Here is a 21,922-nt window from a genome sequence, read left to right on the forward strand (position 1 = left end):
AAATCTCCTCTGCACCCTTTCTATGGTGTCCACGTTCTTCCTGTAGTGAGGAGACCAGGAATGAGCGCCACACTCCGAGTGGGGTCTCTCCAGGTTCCTTTCTAGGTGCAACAGTACAATCAGCTCGAAAACTAAATCCGACGGTTGGTGAAGGCCAGTACACCGTACGCCTTCTCAACCACAGAGTCAACCTGAGTAGTGGCTTTGATTGTTCTTTGGACTCGGACCCCAAGATCCCTCTGATCAACCGTACTACCAAGATTCTTGCCATTAATATCTATATTCTGCCTACCTAACTGAACGACCACACACTTATCTGGGTTGAACTCTCACATCTCAGCCTCGTTTTGCATCCAATCAGTGTCCTGCTGTAACCTCTAACTGCCCTCCACACTATCCACAACAACCCAGTCTTTCTGTCATCAACAAATTTGCGAACCCGTCCATACGGTCTACATCTACGGCTCTACCTTCATCAATGTGTTTCGTCACGTCTTCAAAAAAATCAATCAGGCTGATAAGACTCACTGGACTATAGTTTCCTGGGCTATCCCTGCTCCCTTTCTTGAATACGAGAGCAACAACCGCAACCCCCCAATCCTCGAGAAACTCTCCCGTCCTCATTGATGATGGAAACATCACCGCTGCAGGCTCAGCAATCTCCTCCCTCGCCTCCCACGGTTTCCTGGGATGCATCCCTTCCGGTCCAGGTGACCTATCCAACTTAATGATATCTAAAATCTCCAGTACATCCTATTCCCTAACATCTATCGTCAAAGGCTTTTCAGCCTGCTGCAGGTCATCCCTACAATCGCCAAGATCTTTAACCGTAGAGAATAGGGAAGCCAAATTTTCATTAAGTACCTCTTCCGATCCCATACACCCTTTTGTACTGTCTCACTTGATTGGGCCCATTCTCTCACGTCTTATCCTTTTGCTCTTCATATAGTTGTAGAATGCCTCGGGGTTTTCCTTAATCCTGTCTGGCATGGCCTTCTCATGGCCGCTTCCGCTCTCCTAATTTATTCTTAAACTCCTTCCTGCTTATCTGACAGGTTTCTAGATCTTTATCATTACCCTGTTTTTTGAACCTTTCGTAAGCTCTTTTTTCCTTCTTCACTCTATTTACAACGGCCTTTTGTACAACACGGTTCCTGTTTCGTGTATGCTTGTACTTCCCACTGGTCGCGATGAATGGAACACAGTTAGCCAACCTCCAAACTTCGCAATTTTCCCCGAATCCTGTAACGTCCATCTCAAAACATCATGTCCATCAGATTGAATAACTTATAAATGTTTACTTATTATGGAATGATAAAAGTTTGATTTCATTTTCAGATTCGTAACAGAATTCATAAACCTGCAGATTCTATTCTTGTGTCGTGCACTAACCAAACCCCTCTGTTTTAACAGGACCTGTTTCCAATGTCACTGTTACATCAAATGCCACCAGACTGATTGAGTACAGCGACACCGTCAGACTAACCTGCTCCGCAAGAGGCACGGATGTCTCTTACCTGTGGCTTGAGGAGAACAGCGTGATCATTCCCGGCGGCAGGTTTGAGCTGAGTGCCGATCACAGCACACTCACTGTTTCTGGAGTGCGACGGACAGACGGAAATTTCACCTGTAGAGCAAGCAACGTGATTAACGAAATCACGAGCGCTCCGTTTTCTCTTAATGTCAACTGTAAGTGTCCCGAGACTCCGGTAGTTACCTGTTATATCACAGTTAAATTTCAAATCCGTGTCTTATTACGGCTACGGTTAAGCTAACACTATGTCGGTTCAAATCTGTACTTCAGGTAAATGAAACGTGCAGGATAGCCTGGTCTATCCTGCATGAGTCTTCACACAAAACAACGCGTTTTGAACAAGTCCGATGCCCACGGCTCAAGGCAATGGTGATGTCCATTAAATTTGGATTTGACTCTGCTGAGCTTTGTGTGTCACTTCAGTTCTATTCATTCATATCGAAATCATCTCTGCAAAATTCTAATTCTGGTTTGTGTTTTTTCTCAACACAATGGAAGGTGATCCGGACTTGGTCCAGTGAGGGCAAAGATATTACTTTTTAGACAAATGGACATTTGAATCTCCGGCGCTGTGTAAGGCCGTTTAGGGACTTTGATAATAATTCCGTTCACCGGAAGGGACAGTGGAAGTTCAGAGTTTAAAACGCCCACAGCCCTTATCAGCCCCACAACCCTTCTGACAAATGTCCATAGACACGACGAGGTGGGGGATACATTGCTTCAGTGCACATGTGGAAGCGGGAATTTACAGCTGTTAGATCTGGATGAAAATCACAAAGTGCAGTGGTGTTACAGCCACCGGTCCTCACTGAAAGAGACTAAAACTAGAATATTAGAACTGAAAACGCGTCTTACCATAAAACGTTGTAAACTGGAGTGTCCCTATAATTGCACACGTGGTCAGAGACTTGACAGTATAGTGTGGGCCCACATGACATTTAGCCCGAACCCTGATTACATGAGTTATTGCATCTACACTCCGAGTCCCTGCAGAGTGGTGTTGGGTATTTTGTTTGGAAAGTTTTCCTGAACTCTTTTCCACAAAACACACACATAGGGAAGTTGTACAAAGCGATACGCTTATGACTGGCGTGCATTGTATCTAGGTTGGAATAGGAGACGGGTTTTGGGGTATGAGGTAACTGTGCAATCCATAGTTTCGGAAGACGTGGATAATCTGACACAGTGTCCCGACTCTCCTCTTTCCCGCGCGTGGCTTTCAGACGGATGCATTCTCCAGTGTGTCGGTGCGCTTTCTCTGGTGGTGGGCTGTTCTTCCTCTGCAGCTGAGGAACTCTGTTGTATCTCCTGTGTGATTTGTTGCAACCCCTTTTGTCCGTTTCTTTTAGACGGACCGGATCGTCCATCCATCATCACTCAACCGCACTCGTCTTTTCACATTGCCGGAGGCTCCCTAAGGTTAACATGTTTCTCACAGTCCCACCCAGATGCTCAATTGAATTGGCAACTGAACGGTGCCCACCTACACAGTGGGCAGGAGGTCGTCCTCGACAGCATCTCTGTGAACAACGCGGGAACGTATACTTGTGAGGCCTATAACATGGTTACAAAAAGGAACAATGCCTCAACTACGCAAATCAATGTGTTCGGTAGGTAGTCCGTACCTCCCTTTGTTGAAGTCGTATATTTAACGGTGTTGGTGCGGCCAGGCCCGTGCAATTCAACTGAATGCCTGAACCCGATTAGACATTATTCTGATAAGGGATGCTCGCCAATCCAGACAACATCCTTGTAAATCTCCTCTGCACCCTCTCTGTGCCTGCCACATCATTCGTCTATTGAGACGACCAGAACTGAGCATAGCACACCAAGTGGGGTCTGATCAGGGTCCTATATATCTGCAACATTACCTCGGCTCCTAAGTTCAATTCCACGATTGATGAAGGCCAAGACACCTTACGCCTTCTTAACCACAGAGTGAACCTGCGCAGCTGCTTTGAGCGTCCTATGGTCTGGGACCCCAAGATCCCCATGGTCCTCCACACTGCCAAGAGTCTTACCATTAATACTATATTCTGCCATTATATTTGACCTACCAAAATGAACCACTTCACACTTATAAGGATTGAACTCCATCTGCCATGTCTCAGCCCTGTGTTGCATCCTATCAATGCCCCGCTCTAACCACTGACCGGCCTCCACACTAACCATTGTGTCATCGGCAAACTTACTAACCTATTCCTCTACTTCTCCATCCAGCTCATTTGTAACAATCACCCCCCAATAGCCTTTCTCTGCCTTCCCGCCAGGATTCAAGTGTAACCCATCCTGTTTGTACAGTTGACAGCTGCCCCAGAAGAGTTCCCAATGTTCTAGAAACCTGAACCCTTCTCCCCTTCTCCAAGGGGACATTGCTTTGTGGATCCAGAACTGCCTTGCACACTGAAGGCAAATAGTGGTTTTCGACGGGTCATAATCTCCATGGAGATCGGTGACGTGGAGAGCCTCAGGGATCTGTTCTGGGACCCTTACTCTTAGTGATTTTTTATAATTTGTCTGGATGAGGAAGTGGAGGGATGGGTTGCTTTCAAGAAGGAGCTAGATAGGTATCTGATGGATAGGGGAATCAAGGGATATGGGGACAAGGCAGGGACTGGGTATTGATAGTGAATGATCAGCCATGATCTCAGAATGGCGGTGCAGACTCGAGGGGCCGAATGGTCTACTTCTGCACCTATTCTCTATTGTCTATTGTCTACTGTTAGTTTTCTGACGACGGAATGGTTGGAGGTTTTCCAGATATTGTGGAGCACAGTCAGAGGTCACAGCGGGACGTTGACAGGATGCAAAACTGTACTGAGCAGTGACAGATGGAGATCAACACAGATAAGTGTCAGGTGGTTCATTTCGTTAGGTTAAATGTCAAGGCAGAATATAGCATCAATGGTAAGACTCTGGAGGATCTTGGGTTCGAGTATATTACTGTAACACACACAAAGCTGCTGCACAGGTTGCCTCTGTGGTTAAGACACCATAAGGATTGAGTTTAAAACCCGAGAGGCAATGTTGTAGCCATATAGGAACTCGGACAGACCCCACTTGTAGTACTGTGCTCTATACCGGTCGGCTCACTGAAGGAAGTATGTAGAAACCACAGGGACGGTGCAGAGGAGGTTTACGAGGATGTTGCCTGGATTGGGGAGCGTGCCTTATGAGAATGGGGAGAGTGAACTCGGCCTTTTCCCCTCGGAGCGACCGAGGATGAGAGGTGACCTGACAGAGGTGTGCAAGATGATGAGAGGCATTGATCGTGTGGATAGTCAGAGGCTTTTTCCCGGGGCTGAAATGTGTAGCACGAATGGGCACAGTTTTAAGGTGCTTGGAAGTAGGTACAGAGGGGATGTCAGGGGTATGTTTCTTTACCCTGAGAGTGGTGAGTGCGTGGAATGAGCTGCCGGCGCCGATGGTCGGGGCCGATAGGATACGGCTTTTAAGAGACTCCTGGACAGGAACATGGAGCTTAGTAAAATAGAGGGCTATGGGTAACCCGAGGTAATTTCTGAGTTCAGGCCATGTTCGGCACAGCTTTGTGGACAGAAGTGTCTGTTTTGTGCTGCAGGTTTTCTATGTTTCTGTGTTTCTATCTGGTAATGTCGAGTCCGGTGCTGATTACGGAATTCAGATCCGTGTTCTTATCCATTATTTGGTTTGCAATTCATGCTTCTAAGGTGTTCCGCAGTTTGCATTTTTTTCGGCTGTGTGAGATTACAATTTTCATTGGCTCCATTACATTGACACTGACACTGAACTTTGCATCATTTCAGTAACGACAGCTTATCTGGATGATCTTACAAACGGTTGTCAGAAATTCTCCTCTGTGCTTACCAGTGATTTCCCATCTCCTTTCTCATTGCCAGGTGACCCTTGCCTGAAGTGAATTAATTCCTAATTCCTTCTTCACCAGCTCCGTTTATTTGTCAATTGTCCCGGTTTTATTTATTTATTTTTTTGAAATGTGAGCTTTTGAAGCACCTTTGCCTCATATATTAAAACAGCAAGGAACCGATGCCTTCAGTCCAGCTCGTGTCCATGTCGTCCACTGAAACTCCCTGCTGGTCACAGCTGCTCCTTTCTGCCAATAACACCCCAAACTACTCAGTCCTGTTGTTTATCCATGCCTGTTCTAAATGTAGCAACTGTGTCCTCCTCCACCACTCCCTCAGCCAGCTCATTACAGGTATTTATCAGTTTTAAATCTCTCCCTCTTAACATTTGTGCCTTCCCCCTAAATCTGGATGCAGTTTTTTAAGTGAAAACCTGTTAAAGGCCTTACTGAATACCCTTTAGACAAACCCCGCTGTCCCACCAACATCTCTCCCCCGTTGCCTACTGGAAAGAACAATCCAAAGGATTTATCAGATATTGAAACATTGAAACATTGAAAACCTACGGCACAATAAAGGCCATTCGGCCCACAAAGCAGCGCCGAAGTTGAACACCACACACCTATCTGGGTTGAACTCCATCTGCCTCATCTCAGCCCAGTATTGCATCCTATCAATGTCCTGCTGTAAATTTTGACAGTCTTCCATACTATCCACAACATCCCAATATTTCTGTCATCATCATATTTACGAGCCCAACCATCCAATTCCTCATTCAGTTCATTTATAAAAATCGCCAAGAGTAGGGGTCCGAGAACAGATCCCTAGGGCACGCCACTGGTCACCGGCCTCCATGCAGAATATGACCCACCTACAAATACTTTTTGCCTTCTGTGGACAGCCAGTTCTGTATCCACAAAAGATATGTCACCTTGGATCCATGCCTTCTTACTTTCCCTATAAGTCTTACATGGGCTACCTTATCCAATACCCTGCTCAAAAATCCATGCTTTCTACATATACTGCTCGACCTTCATCAATGTGTTTCGTCACATTCTCAAAAAATTCAATCAAGCTGATAAGACTCACTGGTCTATAATTTCCTGGGCTATCCCTACTCCCTTTCTTGAATACCAGAGCAACATCCGCAACGCCCCAATCCTCCGGAAACTCTCCCGTCCTCATTGATGACGCAAACATTACCGCTAGAGGCTCAGCAATCTCCTCCCTCGCCTCCCACGGTTTCCTGGGATGCATCCCTTCCGGTCCAGGTGACTTATCCAAATTGATGATTTCTAAAATCTCCAGAACATCCTATTGCCTAATACCTATCGGCAAGTGGTTTTCAATCCGTTGCAGGTCATCCCTACAATCGCCAAGATCCTTAACCGTAGAGAATACGGAAGCAAGGTTTTCATTAATTACCTCTTCCGGTCCCATAAAACCTTTTGTACTGTCTCACTTGATTGGGCCCATTCTCTCACGTCTTATCCTCTTGCTCTTCACGTACTTGTAGAATGCCTTGGGGTTTTCCTTAATCCTGTCTGGCAAGGCCTCCTCATGGCCCCTTCTGGAACTAATTTATTCTTAAGCTCCTTCTTGCTTATCTGACAGGTTTCTAGATCTCTATCATTACCCTTTTTTTAACCTTTCGTAAGCTCTTTTTTGTTCTTCTTCACTCGATTTACAACGGCCTTTGTACACCACGGTTCCTGTACCGTGTATGCTTGTACTTCCCACTGGTAGCGATGAATGGAACACAGTAAGCCAACCTCCAACCTTTGCAATTCTTCCCCGATGCCTATAACTGCTATCACAGAAACCTATGTCCGTCAGATTGCATAACTTATAAATGTTTACTTATTATGGAATAGTAAATGTTTGATTTCATTTTCAGATTCGTAACGGAATTCATAAATCTGCAGATTCTATTCTTGCGTTGTACACTAACCAATCCCCTATGTTTTAACAGAACGTGTTTCCAATGTCACTGTTACATCTAACGCCACCAGACTGATTGAGTACAGCGACACCGTCAGACTAACCTGCTCCGCAAGAGGCACGAATGTCTCTTACCTGTGGCATGCGGAGAATCGCAAGATAATTCCTGGAGACAGGATTGTTCTGAATGAAGATCACAGCACACTCACTGTTTCTGGAGTGCTACGGACAGACGGAAGTTTCACCTGTAGAGCAAGCAACATGATTAACGAAATCACAAGCTCTCCGTTTTCTCTTCATGTCAGCTGTAAGTGTCCCGATTTTCCGGTAGTTACATATAATATCACAGTTCCTCCGAGATACGGGATTCCCGGAGTTTGTGAGTACATTAGTGATCGTTGCCTGAGGTATTAACCACTATCGACTAACACTGGGACAACTGAACAGTTAATTAGGAGACAGATCCAGGTCTATCTCGGACGCTGGGGAACTAAAATTAAAATTTTAAATTTCAAATCCAAGTTACATTACGGCGGCGGTTAAGCTACCACTATCTCGGTTCAAATCTGTACTTCAGGTACTTCCCCTTTATCCTTAAACTGTCACCCCTCGTTCAGGACCTCCCCGACATCGGAAACAATCTTCCTGCATCTAGCCTGTCCAATCCCTTTAGAAATTTATACGTTTCAATAAGATCCCACCTCAATCTTCTAAATTCCAGTGAGTATAAGCCTAGTCGATCCAATATTTCTTCATATGAAAGTTCTGCCATCCCAGGAATCAATCTGTTGAACCTTCTCTGTACTCCCTCTATGGCAAGAATGTCTTTCCTCAGATTACGGGACCAAAATTGCACACAATATTCTAGTTGTGGTCTCATCAAGGCCTTGTACAACTGCAGTAGGACCTCCCTACTCCTGTACTCAAATCATTTTGCTATGAATGCCAACATACCATTTGTCTTTTTCACCGCCTACTGTCCCTGCATGCCCACCTTCAATGACTGGTGTACAATGACACCGAGGTTTCGATGCACCTCCCCTTTTCCTAATCGGCCACCATTCAGATAATAATCTGTTTTCCTGTCTTTGCCACTAAAGTGTATAACCTCACATTTATCCACATTAAATTGCATCTGCCATGAATTTTCCCACTCACCTATCCTATCCAAGTCACCCTGCATCCTCTTAGCTTCCTCCTCACAGCTAACACCGCTGCCCAGCTTCGTGTCATCTGCAAACTTGGAGATGCTGCATTTATTTCCCTCGTCTAAATCATTAATATATATTGTAAACAACTGGGGTCCCAGCACTGAGCCTTGCGGTGCCCACTAGTCACTGCCTGCAATTCTGATAAGGTCCCGTTTACTCCCACTCTTTGCTTCCTGTCTGCCAACCAATTCGCTATCCACATCAATACCATCTCCCCAATACCGTGTGTTTTAAGTTTGCACACTAATCCCCTATGTGGGACCTTGTCAAATGCCTTTTGAAAATCTAAATATACCACATCCACTGGCTCTCACCTATCCACTGTGCTAGTTACATCTTCAAAAAATTCTGTAAGATTCGTCAGACATAATTTTCCTTTCACAAATCCATGCTGACTTTGTCCCATGATTTCACCTCTGTTCAAATGTGCTGTTATCACATCTTTGATAAGCGACTCTAGCATTTTCCCCACCACCGATGTCAGACTAACCGGTCTATAATTCCCCGGTTTCTCTCTCCTTCCTTTTTTAAAAAGTGGGGTTACATTAGCCACTCTCCAATCCTCAGGAACTAATCGAGAATCTAAGGAGTTGTAGCGGTGTGCTACACGCAGCGCTAAAATTACGACACGGAGTCGGTAACTGCAGTCGAAGGAAAAAACTTTATTCGAAAACTTCAGCCTCACTTTTAAGCCTCCCTCAACCGGCCCCCCATGGCGCAGAGGCTCCAAAGCTCTGTGCTCGCAAACCCCCGTAGGCTATCTAATTGTGAGTCGGTTCAGATGCACCAGGAAATGGGTCGCCACATAACCCCCCCCCCACCCCAGAACCGGCGATACACCCCCCAATGTCCACAGTCTGGGCCAGAACCTGCTTGGGAGGTCGGCCTCTGCGCCGAGGCGCCAGAAACTCGGCCGGTTGCGCCAGGTCCACATGGCCGGTTTGAGGCGGTCCACCGTGAAAACCTCCTCTTTCCCGCCAACGTCCAGCACGAACGTGGACCCGTTGTTCCGGAGCACCATAAACGGCCCCTCGTATGGCCGCTGCAGCGGCGGCCGATGCCCGCCCCTTCGTACAAACACAAACTTACAGTTCTGTAGGTCTTTGGGTACGCAGTTCGGGTGCCGCCCGTGCTGTGAAGTGGGTATGGGGGCCAGGTTACCGAGCTTCTCGCGTAATTTTAGCGCTGCGTGTAGCACACCGCTACAATTGGTGCGCTACAATTACGACACGGAGTCGGTAACTGCAGTCGAAGGAAAAAACTTTATTCGAAAACTTCAGCCTCACTTTTAAGCCTCCCTCAACCGGCCCCCCATGGCGCAGAGGCTCCAAAGCTCTGTGCTCGCAAACCCCCGTAGGCTATCTAATTGTGAGTCGGTTCGGATGCGCCAGGAAATGGGTCGCCACAGAGTTTTGAAAAATTATCACTATTGCATCCACTATTTCTTGGGCTAATTCCTTTAGCACTCTGGGATGCAGACCATCTGGTCCTGGGGATGTATCTGCCTTTAATCCCTTCAATTTACCTAACACCACTTCCCTTCTAACATGTATTTCCCTCAGTTCCTCCATCTCACTAGATGGTCTTGGTCCCTTACTATATCCCTTACTTGGTCCCTCACCCTTGGTCCCTTACTATTTCCGGAAGATTATTTACGTCCTCCTTAGTGAAGACAGAACCAAAGTAGTTATTCAATTGGTCTGCCACGTTTTTGTTCCCTGTCATCAATTCACCTGTTTCTGACTGGAAAGGACCTACATTTGTCCGGAACAATCTTTTTTTTTCTTTTCACATATCTATAAAAGCTTTTACAGTCAGTTTTTATGTTCCCTGCCAGCTTGCTCTCATAATCTTTTTTCCCTTTCCTAATTAAGCCCTTTGTCCTCCTCTGCTGGTCTCTGAATTTCTCCCATTTCTCAGGTGTGCCACTTTTTTTTTGCTAATTTATATGTTTCTTCTTTGGACTTGATACTATCCCTAATTTCCCTTGTCAGCCACGGGTGCACTGCCTTCCCTGGTTTATTCTTTTGCCAAACTGGGATGTGCAATAGTTCTATTCATTCATATTGAAATTATCTCCTTAAAATTCTAATTCTAGTTTCTGTTTTTTTTTTCACAACACCACGGAAGCTGATCCGAACTTGGTACAGTGAATGCAAAGTTATTACTTTTTAAATAAATGCACCATTGAATCTCCGGCGCAGTGTAAGGCTGTTTAGGAAGTTTGGTAATAATTCCGTTCACCGAAAGGGACAGGGAAAGTTCAGAGTGTAAAACGCTCACAGTCCATATCAGCCCGACAACCCTTCTGGCAAATGTCCATCGCTACGACGAGGTGGGGATCCATTGCTTCAGTGCACATGTGGAAGCGGGAAGTTACAGCTGTTAGATCTGGATGAAAATCACAATGGGCAGTGGTGTTACAGCCACCGGTCCTCACTGATAGAGACTAAACCTAGAATATTGGAACTGAAAACGCGTCCTACGATAACACGCTGTAAACTGGAGTGTCCCGATAATTGCACACGTGGTCAGTGACTTGACTGTATAGTGTGTGCCTACATGACATTCGGCCCGATCACTGATTACATGAGTTATTGCATCTACACACTGCAAGTTGCCTTACCTATCCACGCAGAGCAACGCTTTGAATTTTGTCTGGAACGTTTTTCTGAACTCCCTTCCACAAAACACACACCTGGGGAAGTTTTACGAAACGATACGCTTATGACTGGCGTGCATTGTATCCAGCTTGGAGGAGGAGACGGGTTTTGGGATATGAGGTAACTGTGCAGTTCATAGTTTCGGAAGACGTGGATAATCTGACACTGTGTCCCGACTCTCCTCTTTCCCGCGCGTGGCTTCCAGACGGATGCATTCTCCGGTGTGTGGGAGCGCTTTCTCTGGTGGTGGGCTGTTCTTCCTCTTCCGCTGAGGAACGCTGTTGTATCTCCTGTGTGATTTGTTGCAACCCCTTTTGTCCGTTTCTTTTAGACGGACCGGATCGTCCATCCGTCATCACTCAACCGCACGCATCTTTTTACATTGCCGGAAGCACGATCAGGTTAACATGTTCCACGGAATCCCGCCCAGATGCTGAATTGAATTGGGAACAGAATGGTGCCCGCCTGCAAAGTGGGCATGAGGTCGTCCTCGACAGCGTCTCTGTGGCCCACACGGGAAAGTATACTTGTGAGGCCTATAACACGATTACAAAAAGGAATAATGCCTCAACCACGGAAATCATTGTGTTCGGTAGGTAGTCCGTACCTCCCTTTGTTGAGGTCCTATAATTAATGGTGTTGGTGCAGACGGGCCCGTGTAATCCAACTAAATGCCTGAACAAATTCTAACGAAATCAATCCACAACGTTGTATATTGATGAATAAGAGTATTGATGAAGATGAAAATTGGAATTGTTCTGACTTGCTGATTAAATTGCAAATTTTTACTTGCTGCAGTTAAGACCAGAAGGCCTTAATCATTGGAAGGAGATTTAGACCATTTGGCCAATGGAGTCCGCTCCGCCATTTCATCATGGCTGATCCAATATTCCTCGCAGTCCCGATCACAGCCGTTTCCGCATATTCCTCATGCCCTGACCAATTGTGAATCTGTCATCCTCGGCTGTAAACTTACATAACGAGACTCCCTCTACAGCTGCCTGTGGAACATAATTCTCAGATTCATTATGTTCTGTTGAAAGAGATTCATTTTCGCCTTGGTTAGAGGATACCACTCTATGCACAGGTTGTGTCTTCTGGGTTTAGACTCTGCCGCCATGAGAATCATCTTTCCCACATCCACTCCAACAAGGCCTTTCACAACTCGATATGTTTCCGTGAGGTCTCCCCACATTCTTCTGAACCCCAGTGGGTAAAGGCCCGGACCCATCAAACCCTCTTCTCCAGTAAAGCCGTTCAAACTTGGGATCATTTTGGCGAACTTCCTTGGAAACCGCTTCAGTTTGATCACATTCTCTCTCAACGACAAGGGTCCCAAAATGCATCACAATACTCCAAGTGAGGCCTCACCGGTGCTTCATCAAGTTTCAGCATTACATCCCTCCTTTTATATTCTAGTCCCCTTGTAATGAATGCGGACATCGCATGACCCCTGATACCTGAAACATCCGACATTTCACAGTGTGTTCCACGGTGAGGGCTGATGCAGTTTGTCCACCAGTTCCTTGTTCCCCGTACTACCTCTCCACTATCGTTTCTGTACGGCCCGATATCCACTCTTGCTTCTCGTTTCACACTTGTTGTACGTTAAGACTCTGTGCCGATCTTCATTAATATTAGTGGCTAGAGTGCTTTCTCATTCATCTTTACCTTCTAAATGACCTTTTAGTTGCCAATTGTTTTTTTATACAACTTCCCAATCATCTGACTTCCCATTAATGATTGTTCCATCATATACCCTCCTTTTGACCTTCATGTTGGCTTTGACTTCTCTTCTCCGCCACGGTTATGTCATCTTTCCTTTAGAATATTTCTTCCTCCTCTGCCGTCATCCCCGCCAGTGTTATTTTTCAATTAAATCTGGCCAACCCCTCTCTAGTGCTTCTCTAACTCCTTTTAACCCACTGTAACACTGGTTCATCTGACTCTTCAGGTTCGCCTTCTCACATTTCAGGATGAAGTCGATCATATGATGATCACTTACACCAACATTCTATTTTCCATAAGCTCTCTGATCAATTTCGGCTCATTGCACATCAGCCAATCCGGAGGAGCCGACGTCATGCCGAAATCTAGCTGCGCCAGATCTCCACGGATCCTGGCTCCCTTCCAATTGCAACTCCACTTAGTTGCCTATCGTGCAGCGACAAGAAGCCTTCCCACAGGAATGTTTACCCCTCCCCAGTTCAGGAGCCCCGCCCCTTCTCTAGAGGTCGCAACTTCCCTGGAGGAACCCATGATCATTATTCCTATGCCCTCCCTCCTCCGCCAACTCCTCAGCCAGATATTAAATACGAAGTCACTCTACTTTTGGCTTCAACAGCAGGGGGCACGGGTAGTTTGTTTTCACATGCTCCACGGGACAATTAAACTGTAGCCAAGTGCAATTCTGTTTTAGTCTGCTTTGCTGGAGAATGTATGTTCTTACTGCAGGAATATCCATGTATTGAGGAACATCTGAAACGGGAATAGGTTGCTCACCGTCCCCTTGGGTAACAGCAGTAACACTTTAAACTCAGTGCCGGCGTTTAGTTCAAGCTGGATACTGACTTGATATCGAAACACATTGGGATAAGAACTGGGAATGCCGACGATATTGAGCTGGCAGCATCCAAATATTATGCTCGTGTTGTAGATAAAACCCCGTGTAAATCTATGTACATTTCAATTGTATTTACAGAGACAGTGACTGGGGTTACTGTCGTGGCCAGTGATCCCAACCCCCTTGAAGACCCCGATACCATCACACTCAGCTGTCCCGCGTCGGGCACTGTTCAGACACGGACATGGTTCAAGGATAACCAACCCATCCAGGAAAACGGCAGAATATTTACATCTCCCGACAAGGCGAAACTGACTATAATCAGAGCTAACAGAAACGACGCAGGGACGTACAAGTGCATCGCCAGCAATTCATTCAGCAGTGGCGCTGGAGTGACCAACGTGCAAGTTTACTGTAAGTAAACAGTTAGTCAACCGCGTTCATTTGTATCAGATATTACACTTAACAACATTTGCTCTCATCTTTTCAATGAAGACAGAAGGTCATAATATCCCGTATCCATCAGGATTTTTCTCTAATCAGCACTTTTCTTCATTTTATAAATGGATCAGAGAAGTTCAGAATTGAACCGGAGCGTCCAGTTGTGTCCAATATAGTGTCAAACCTGACATTAACTTGCTTTCCTCTGTCAGTCCCCTGTGGTATATATTCATGGTACAAGGGGGACAATCTCCGGCAGACAGGGCAGGAACTCACCCTTGTGTCAGTGACAATGGGAACAATCTCCTGCAGACAGGGCAGGAACTCACCCTTGTGTCAGTGACAATGGGAACAATCTCCTGCAGACAGGGCAGGAACTCACCCTTGTGTCAGTGACAATGGGAACAATCTCCTGCAGACAGGGCAGGAACTCACCCTTGTGTCAGTGACAATGGGAACAATCTCCTGCAGACAGGGCAGGAACTCACCCTTGTGTCAGTGACAATGGGAACAATCTCCTGCAGACAGGGCAGGATCTCACCCTTGTGTCAGTGATAATGGGAACAATCTCCTGCAGACATGGCAGGAACTCACCCTTGAGTCGGTGAGCTCGGTTGACGTTGGGAGTTATACATGTCGGATTAATAACGGCGTAACCAACAGGACCATTTATCTTACAAGGTGTAGTTAGCGCACACGGTGAGTGAATGTGTCTCTCATTCGTTCATGTAAACCCGATGATCAAAGATTCAAACCGTTTCCCTCTCTCGCTTTCCTCACGCCCTACCTTCAATCCTCCTAAGTGGCCTAACAGAATAAAAGAGTAATTGATTTAAATTGATTCAATATCGAGACCAGCGACCAGAAGTTTCCGGAGCGTGGATCAATTATCATTTCTTAAATAAAGATGAGTTTTCGCCATGTAAAATATATGCTTGTTTTCTGTGTCATCACCAAAAACAGATGAAAATTGTACCTTCCGGGCTGGCGCGATCGTGGGCATTATACTCGGTTTACTTATCATGGTCCTGGTGGGAGGATTCAGTGGATGGCTGTTCGCAAGAAAAGCTGGCGGGTAATTGCATTTCTCTACGAATTTCGTTCCTACCTTTAATAATTGAATGTGAATTTCGGCAGAATCGACTTCAGCTGGGATCAGGGCCCGTCTGCGGACAGAATCAGCATTCCGCCTTCACGGCGAAGTTGTCTGTCCGAAATTTGTCTGAAAGAGGTTTGCGTTCAGCAATATGTGTGTGAACAGCCTTATCTGTCAAAAAGGCCAAAGCAGTTTTGTCTACTTAACCCATCTGTCGATGCTATCGAGCTCGCCTGGTACAGGGCATCCGATAAACAGAACGTTATTAAGGGATGTCTGGAGAGAATCGAATGGAATTATAGAGGCCATTCTCATTCGGTGCATCAGCGCCGGAAATTAAGTTCCAGACGAATTATTTTTCTTGTCTTTGTTTCAGTTTATTCAGCAACATATATCCACCGAAATCTAAATATGGCACGGGCAGAAATTCCGGATGGAAAAGTGAGTGAGCACCGTTTCAACTGTCCTAATACTGAGTCCAGGGGAATCTCAGCATTTGATTTTAATCTGGGAGCTCCTAGTCCACTGAAGCTGGAGCTGGTCATCCGAGCGAATGGTCACGTATGATGCGACTTTTACCGTTGGGTTTTCCAGTTATTTTAGCTGAAAGCTTCTGCTGAAGATTACAATATCAGCGAAGTAATGGGATGGTAGTTCATGCAACTTAATTTCTCTCCATATTGATCAATATCGGCCCTCAATTCCTGGTTCCGGCGATTGGTGGGAAGGGAGCTCATCCTCTCAATGGCTTTTTCTTCCGGGCCGGTTTGACGTCTGCTGTGTTCAACAAAGCCCCCTGACGCGCTGCACCCTTGTGCCATATCTGTTTTGTTTCCTCAGGCGACTTCGATACAAAGACCGTCAACTCATCGGAATATTATGAAAATGTCCAAATGGATGAACAGGTTGGATGTTTGCATTATGTCCGTGATCTCACTCATTTCTTTTCAAAGAGGGAAAAAGGAACATAAGTAATGTGATGGGTCGCGTCCATCGGGCCCTTCGGCACGGATGGGGCATTTAACAAGATCCTGGATGATCGATCCCGGATCTTATTTTCCGTTAATGGAGAAACAACACATTATATTCCGCAAAGTAGACCCAAACCTGATGGCATGAACATCGACCTTATCCCACCAGTATTTCTGTTCACTTCTCTCTTCTTCTATTTTCCACTCCGGCCTCTTACATCTTCTCCTCACCTGCCCATCAACTCCCTCCAGTGACCCTCCCTCTTCCCCTTCCCCTATGGCACACTCGCCTCTGCAATCGGTTCACTGTGGTTAAGAATGCGTATGGTGTATTGACCTTCATCAACCGTGGGATTGAATTCAGGAGCCGAGAGGTAATGTTGCAGCTGTATAGGACCCTGGTCACACCCCACCTGGAGTACTGTGCTCAGTTCTGGTCGCATCACTACAGGAAGGATGTGGAAGCCATAGAAAGGGTGCAGGGGAGATTTGTAAGGATGTTGCCTGGATTGGGGAGCATGCCTTATGAGAATAGTTCGAGTGAACTCGGCCATTTCTCCTTGGAGCGGAGGAAGATGAGACGTGACCTGATAGAGGCGTACAAGATGATGAGAGGCATTAATCGTGTGGATAGTCAGAGACTTTTTTCCCAGGGCTGAAATGCTTGCTACAAGAGGACACAGGTTTAAGGTGCTGGGGAGTAGGTACAGAGGAGATGTCAGGGGTAAGTTTTTTTACTCAAAGAGTGGTGAGTGCGTGGAATGGGCTACCGGCAATGGAGGGGAGGCCGTATAAAATAGGGTCTTTTAAGAGGCTTTTGGATAGGTACATGGAGCTGAGTAAAATAGAGGGATTAAGTTAAGCCTAGTAATTTCTAAGGTAGGGTTGTGTACAGCACAACTTTGTGGGAGGAAGGGCCTGTATTGTGTTGTTGGTTTTCTATGTTTCTACATTTTACTTTTCTTCATCCTTTCCCCCTTTCCCACTCATCAGGCCTCACCTCCCAGCCAGTGCTCATTCCCCTGGCCACCATTCTGTCCAGGCGTCTTCCTGCCTTCTTTCCAGCCCAGTAGAGGGTCTCTACACAAAACGTGAACGGCTTAACGAATTCCATTAATGTTGCCCGACACTCTGAGCCCTTCGGCATTTTGTGTGTGAGATTCCAGCACCTGCAGAATTTCCTCAGAATTCCCCAGAATCCCTAACTCCTGAATGATGCAAAATCACATCTTACCCTTGCTGTAATACATTTCATGAAAGAGTCTTTTAAAATGTCCGATCAATGTGAGTAACTCCACACACACTGAATCGGAAACACGCGGTGCAGCGAATGGTAAACGAGGCAATATTACCCCAAATACAAACTAATGTGATACATTGATACTCCCGGTGTTTATCGGCGGAGAGTCAGAATACAATTGCTGTGAACTTGTTTAAACGTCTCAAAAATAACACGTAATCTTCTCTTTCAAGGGTGCAAGGAACAATGCGCAGGATGGAGACTCCACTTACACGGTAAGGGAAACATTAGCGTCAATCCCTTTTGGAAGCAATTGTTTCCGCTTCAGAACCTGAAGTGAGACTCTGGACAGCAAGAATGTCGAAGTTTCTGTAACGGGTGGAGGCAGAAATGGCGGAGGAACTCATTAAGTATCACGTGTTCGCCTTCACTGTTGAAGACACCATCAGTATGACAGTGTCAGGACACGGAAGTGGTTGCCGCCACTATAATAAGCAGAAGATGCCAGACAATCTGGAAGGTGGATAAATAACCTGGGGTGAATGGATGAGATTGACTGCACGCCAGGCGTCTGAAATAGGCCGGTGAAGTGGTCGTAAAGGAATTAGTACTGATACCATCATGGAATTGTTTTGGAGGATTGGAAATTTGCAAACATCACTTTGCTCTTCTTGAAGAAAGGGAAGTAAACGACAGGAGCTGATACGCCTGTTAGCTTGAGGCCTCTGTCTACTTCTGTTTTGAAGAAGGAAAGGGTGAGCTCATTGAAAGATGAATAATTGGAAGACCTATACTGTCTGGGCGTGGAGCGATCCTCTCAACGTGAAGGACGGGGTGCTGGTCTGGGACCAGAGGGCGGCGCTGCGGTATGCATGGTACGGAATGGATGATGATGTGAGTACTAATTCCTCTACGATGGAATGCAGAGAACCCCTCAGAAGAGAGCGATGAGGAGGAATATCTTTAGCCGAAGTGTGGTGTATCTCTGTAATATGTTTGTCCCTTATGGCTCTGGGGACAAAGGCCCCGGGTTACGCGAAACAACGTTGATTGTTTCAAGTATCGCAGAGTGAAAGCAGATGATTAGGGTTGGGAGGGAAAATTCATCCGTCATTATAGAATGGTGGAGGAGGCTAATGTACTGTAGGGCCTAATTCTGCTCTTGTGTTTTATGCTCTTGTGAACTTATAGTGCTTTCTGCGATATTTAATAATCATAACTGTGTCTCTGATCCTCTCTTCATCATGGCCCGACTGTTCCGTGTTTCTCTCAGACACGAATTGTTAAGAATGCGTTGGTCCTTTTCAATGTTCTTCTAATTCTTCTCTGACACATAAATGCTTTTGGTAATAATTTTTACTAATCCTGCTGATTTCCTCGCATTAACAGGGTCTTATCCTGGAGTATCGATCTGTTTACGGTGATCTGAACAGGTATGTGAACCAAATCTGGGGCTGCCGACACGCAATTTCACTTGTAAAGGAAAGCTATTCACTAATTTCAAGCCAATGGGCCGTGCAGGGTCCTGGTTGTGCACATCTCATAGTCACACTGAGATTGGAAGTTTAGAGACAAGTAACAGAGCAAGACTGGAGTCAGGCGGCGTCGCACAGCGATATATTGATATTGAAAGGAACACTTTTCCTGGGTCTCTTGCGATATAAAAAAATATTAATTGCGGTTGCATTGTCACAATGTCAGACACAGATTCTGAAATCATCACCCGTATTTACCCTCACCAGCAGCCACACTTTCGGGTTGCTGACGTAGTCAACATAAATTGTGAATTGTTTCCGCAGCTGACGTCACTGTGAACGGAAGCCGATGATTGGATCGTGAATTGGCACAGAGAATGGACAACCATCCAGGATAAATCCACCGTTCAAAATGTTTTTTTTTTCTTTGTAATCGTTCTCCAGGTCTCTATTAAACCTCTTCCGCGTTTCCTAGCCTCACGACAAAGACATCACAGAAGATTCTGTCTCGTTTCCGTCGCAGCAGCTTAGTTCTCTCGCATCAACCCAGACTGGTGCTGTGGCGTGTCAGGGGATTTCCATAAAATGACCGCTGTTCGAATCCCTATCCCGGTCGTACTCTATTCTCAACACGTGATCAGTTGTGTTTGAGCTGCAATGTCTAATCTATATAGCAAAATTACTCTACCGCATAGCCCTCTATGGTTCTGAGCTCAATGTGCCAATCTCACAGTCTCTGGAAAGTCCCATTGTATCGGCCTTCGCTCGCCACGCACCCATCACTCTCTGTGTGAAAAACGTAACCCTGCCATCTCCTTGCACCTACTTCCGAGCACAATAAACCTGTGCCCATCGTGTTCGCCATTTCAGCCCTGGAGAAAAGCCTCTTGCTCTTGCACGATCAATGCCTCTGATTATCTTATACGCATCTATCAGGTCACCTCCCATCCTCCGTCGCTCCAAGGATGAAACGCAAATTCCGGCTGAACCTGTTCCCATAAGGTATGTTCCCCAATGCAGGCAACATCCTTGTAAATCTCTTCTGTTAATCGGGTTTGTCCTCGGTCGCTGAAAGGGCCGAAGTGACGACTCCGCGCTTCATGGCTGAATAATAAATGCAATAAAATGGAAAACGGTTCTGAAACCCCGAGTTGACTCCTGATTACTGCGCGAATTGGCACGGTGAAAATTTATCAATCCGGGACATTGATTCAGCCCCCTTTTCCAATGTTCCTATACGCCGAAATGTGACGTTGCTTCTTATTTGCAGAATGCTGATTGATCACGTAGTTTGATCACTTCATGTGGTTGTTTCAGCGGTCTCCCTCGTGTCGATGTTTCACTGTAATCTCGTGAAATGATTTTTGTTGAACTTGTATCTCCGCCACAAAACAACAGACTGAAGGCCATATGTCAGTGATGATGGACTTGGTGCTGATTTTAAATTTGATCGAGGCATCCAGACCCAGTTGTTATCATTTAGATGGCTGAGTGAGGAGCAGAGAGGGTTAGCAGTAAGGGGTAAGTTTCTCGGGCTCTGGGGGTAAGGGAGGTGGGCTGATTTTTCCAATATCATTGTGTGTTGATAGATTACACAGCGAGCTTATTCTCCCCTCTGAGACATAACTCACCCAGAAATGGTCACCAGGGAAACAATTTCCAGAGGAATATTTTCATCAAAGGGTGGTGCGGATTGTTTGTTCTTTTAAGGGATGGGTGTGGGTGTTGTTGGCAAGGCAGGAATTTATCACCTCTCCCTTAACAAACCCCTCACTGAGCGGTTTGGGTTAGAATTTCCCAAACATTCATTTCCGTAAGATGTAATTAAAATAATGTACATATATATCATATATCCATATTTGCCACACCCAAACCAGATTCAAACTTACAATTTTTCCCGACAAGAAATGCGTCCGACAAGTGAAAATATGATCTACACATGTGCACGGCCATGTCTCCCAACGACATTAACAAGTGAAAATATGATCTACACATGTGCACGGCCATGTCTCCCAACGACATTGACTGTTTCATTGAGGGTACAGGCAGGTTTAGAGATATAGAAGGCGATAGAGGCCTGGGAGGGTTACAGAGACAGTGAGGGGAGTAGCGATTGGTATGGATACAAAGAGAGAGTGTCTGTAGAGGCCAGAAGCCCATAGAGAAACGGGGAAGGGTGTAGTGCTTGAAGACGGACAAAGAAACAGAGAAGGTCTGGGGACTGGCGGAGGCTCCAGATTACAGATGCGGGGCAGGAGCGGGATGAAGTGTCCGGCAGCTGTGTAGTGGTGCAGGTGGTTTTGGGGGCAGGCTGTGGTTACAGAGAAACAGATCGGTTTTGCTGCCGGAGCACTCATAGAGTCAGATGGGCGTGGGGGCAAGATATCTAAAGAGACAGGGAGGGTGTGCATAGAATGGTTCCGGTTTCAGAGAGGGAGTGGTGTAGAGGCTAGAATATCAGAGACAGGGAAATTGCCCTTCATTGTTTACTGTTTTCTCTTTTTAAAACATTCTGAAGTTGTTTTATTTCCGTTAGCAGTCATGAATTATTAGGTCATTTATGTCCAATTATTGATGTTTCTCTCAGGGAGGGGGTATATAAACATGAAGGCAGTCGTTCAGTCCACCCGGGACAGTGCCGCTCCTCCACCATCACATATCTGAATGACCTCTGGACCCATGAATACTGCCGCAACTTTTCTTCTCGTTTTGATTTATTATTTATTTTATGCTTCTTATCCTAGTTCATAGACACAATCATGTCTTGCTCTGATCTCCGCTTGAAAACAGCAGATTGAATGACATATGACATGTCATGTACATGCATGTTTAATTATCCCCCCCCACGTACAAAATGTCCTAAAAGGATGAGGGGTGAGGATGTGATGAGCAAACCAAGCTATCATGGTCCAGAGTTGACCCCACCCCCATGAACTATGCTG

At 45.9% G+C, this 21,922-nt stretch overlaps 1 protein-coding gene across 1 annotated transcript; it reads left to right on the forward strand.

The window, feature by feature from the left end:
• Window positions 1–1,413: 1,413 nt before the first annotated feature.
• Window positions 1,414–19,393, forward strand: LOC132388033 (carcinoembryonic antigen-related cell adhesion molecule 5-like; the record flags this gene model as incomplete). The annotated part of the gene is made up of 11 exons (XM_059960380.1): window positions 1,414–1,689; window positions 2,884–3,144; window positions 7,352–7,627; window positions 11,526–11,786; window positions 13,896–14,171; window positions 15,162–15,273; window positions 15,671–15,735; window positions 16,135–16,199; window positions 17,739–17,780; window positions 18,895–18,938; window positions 19,305–19,393. Coding segments are annotated over 11 exons (1,682 nt in total), but the record flags the coding sequence as incomplete, so codon positions are not given.
• Between the last annotated feature and the right edge of the window lie 2,529 nt (window positions 19,394–21,922).

Source organism: Hypanus sabinus, unplaced genomic scaffold (assembly GCF_030144855.1).
Source record: "Hypanus sabinus isolate sHypSab1 unplaced genomic scaffold, sHypSab1.hap1 scaffold_2558, whole genome shotgun sequence".
NCBI classification, from domain to species: domain Eukaryota; kingdom Metazoa; phylum Chordata; class Chondrichthyes; order Myliobatiformes; family Dasyatidae; genus Hypanus; species Hypanus sabinus.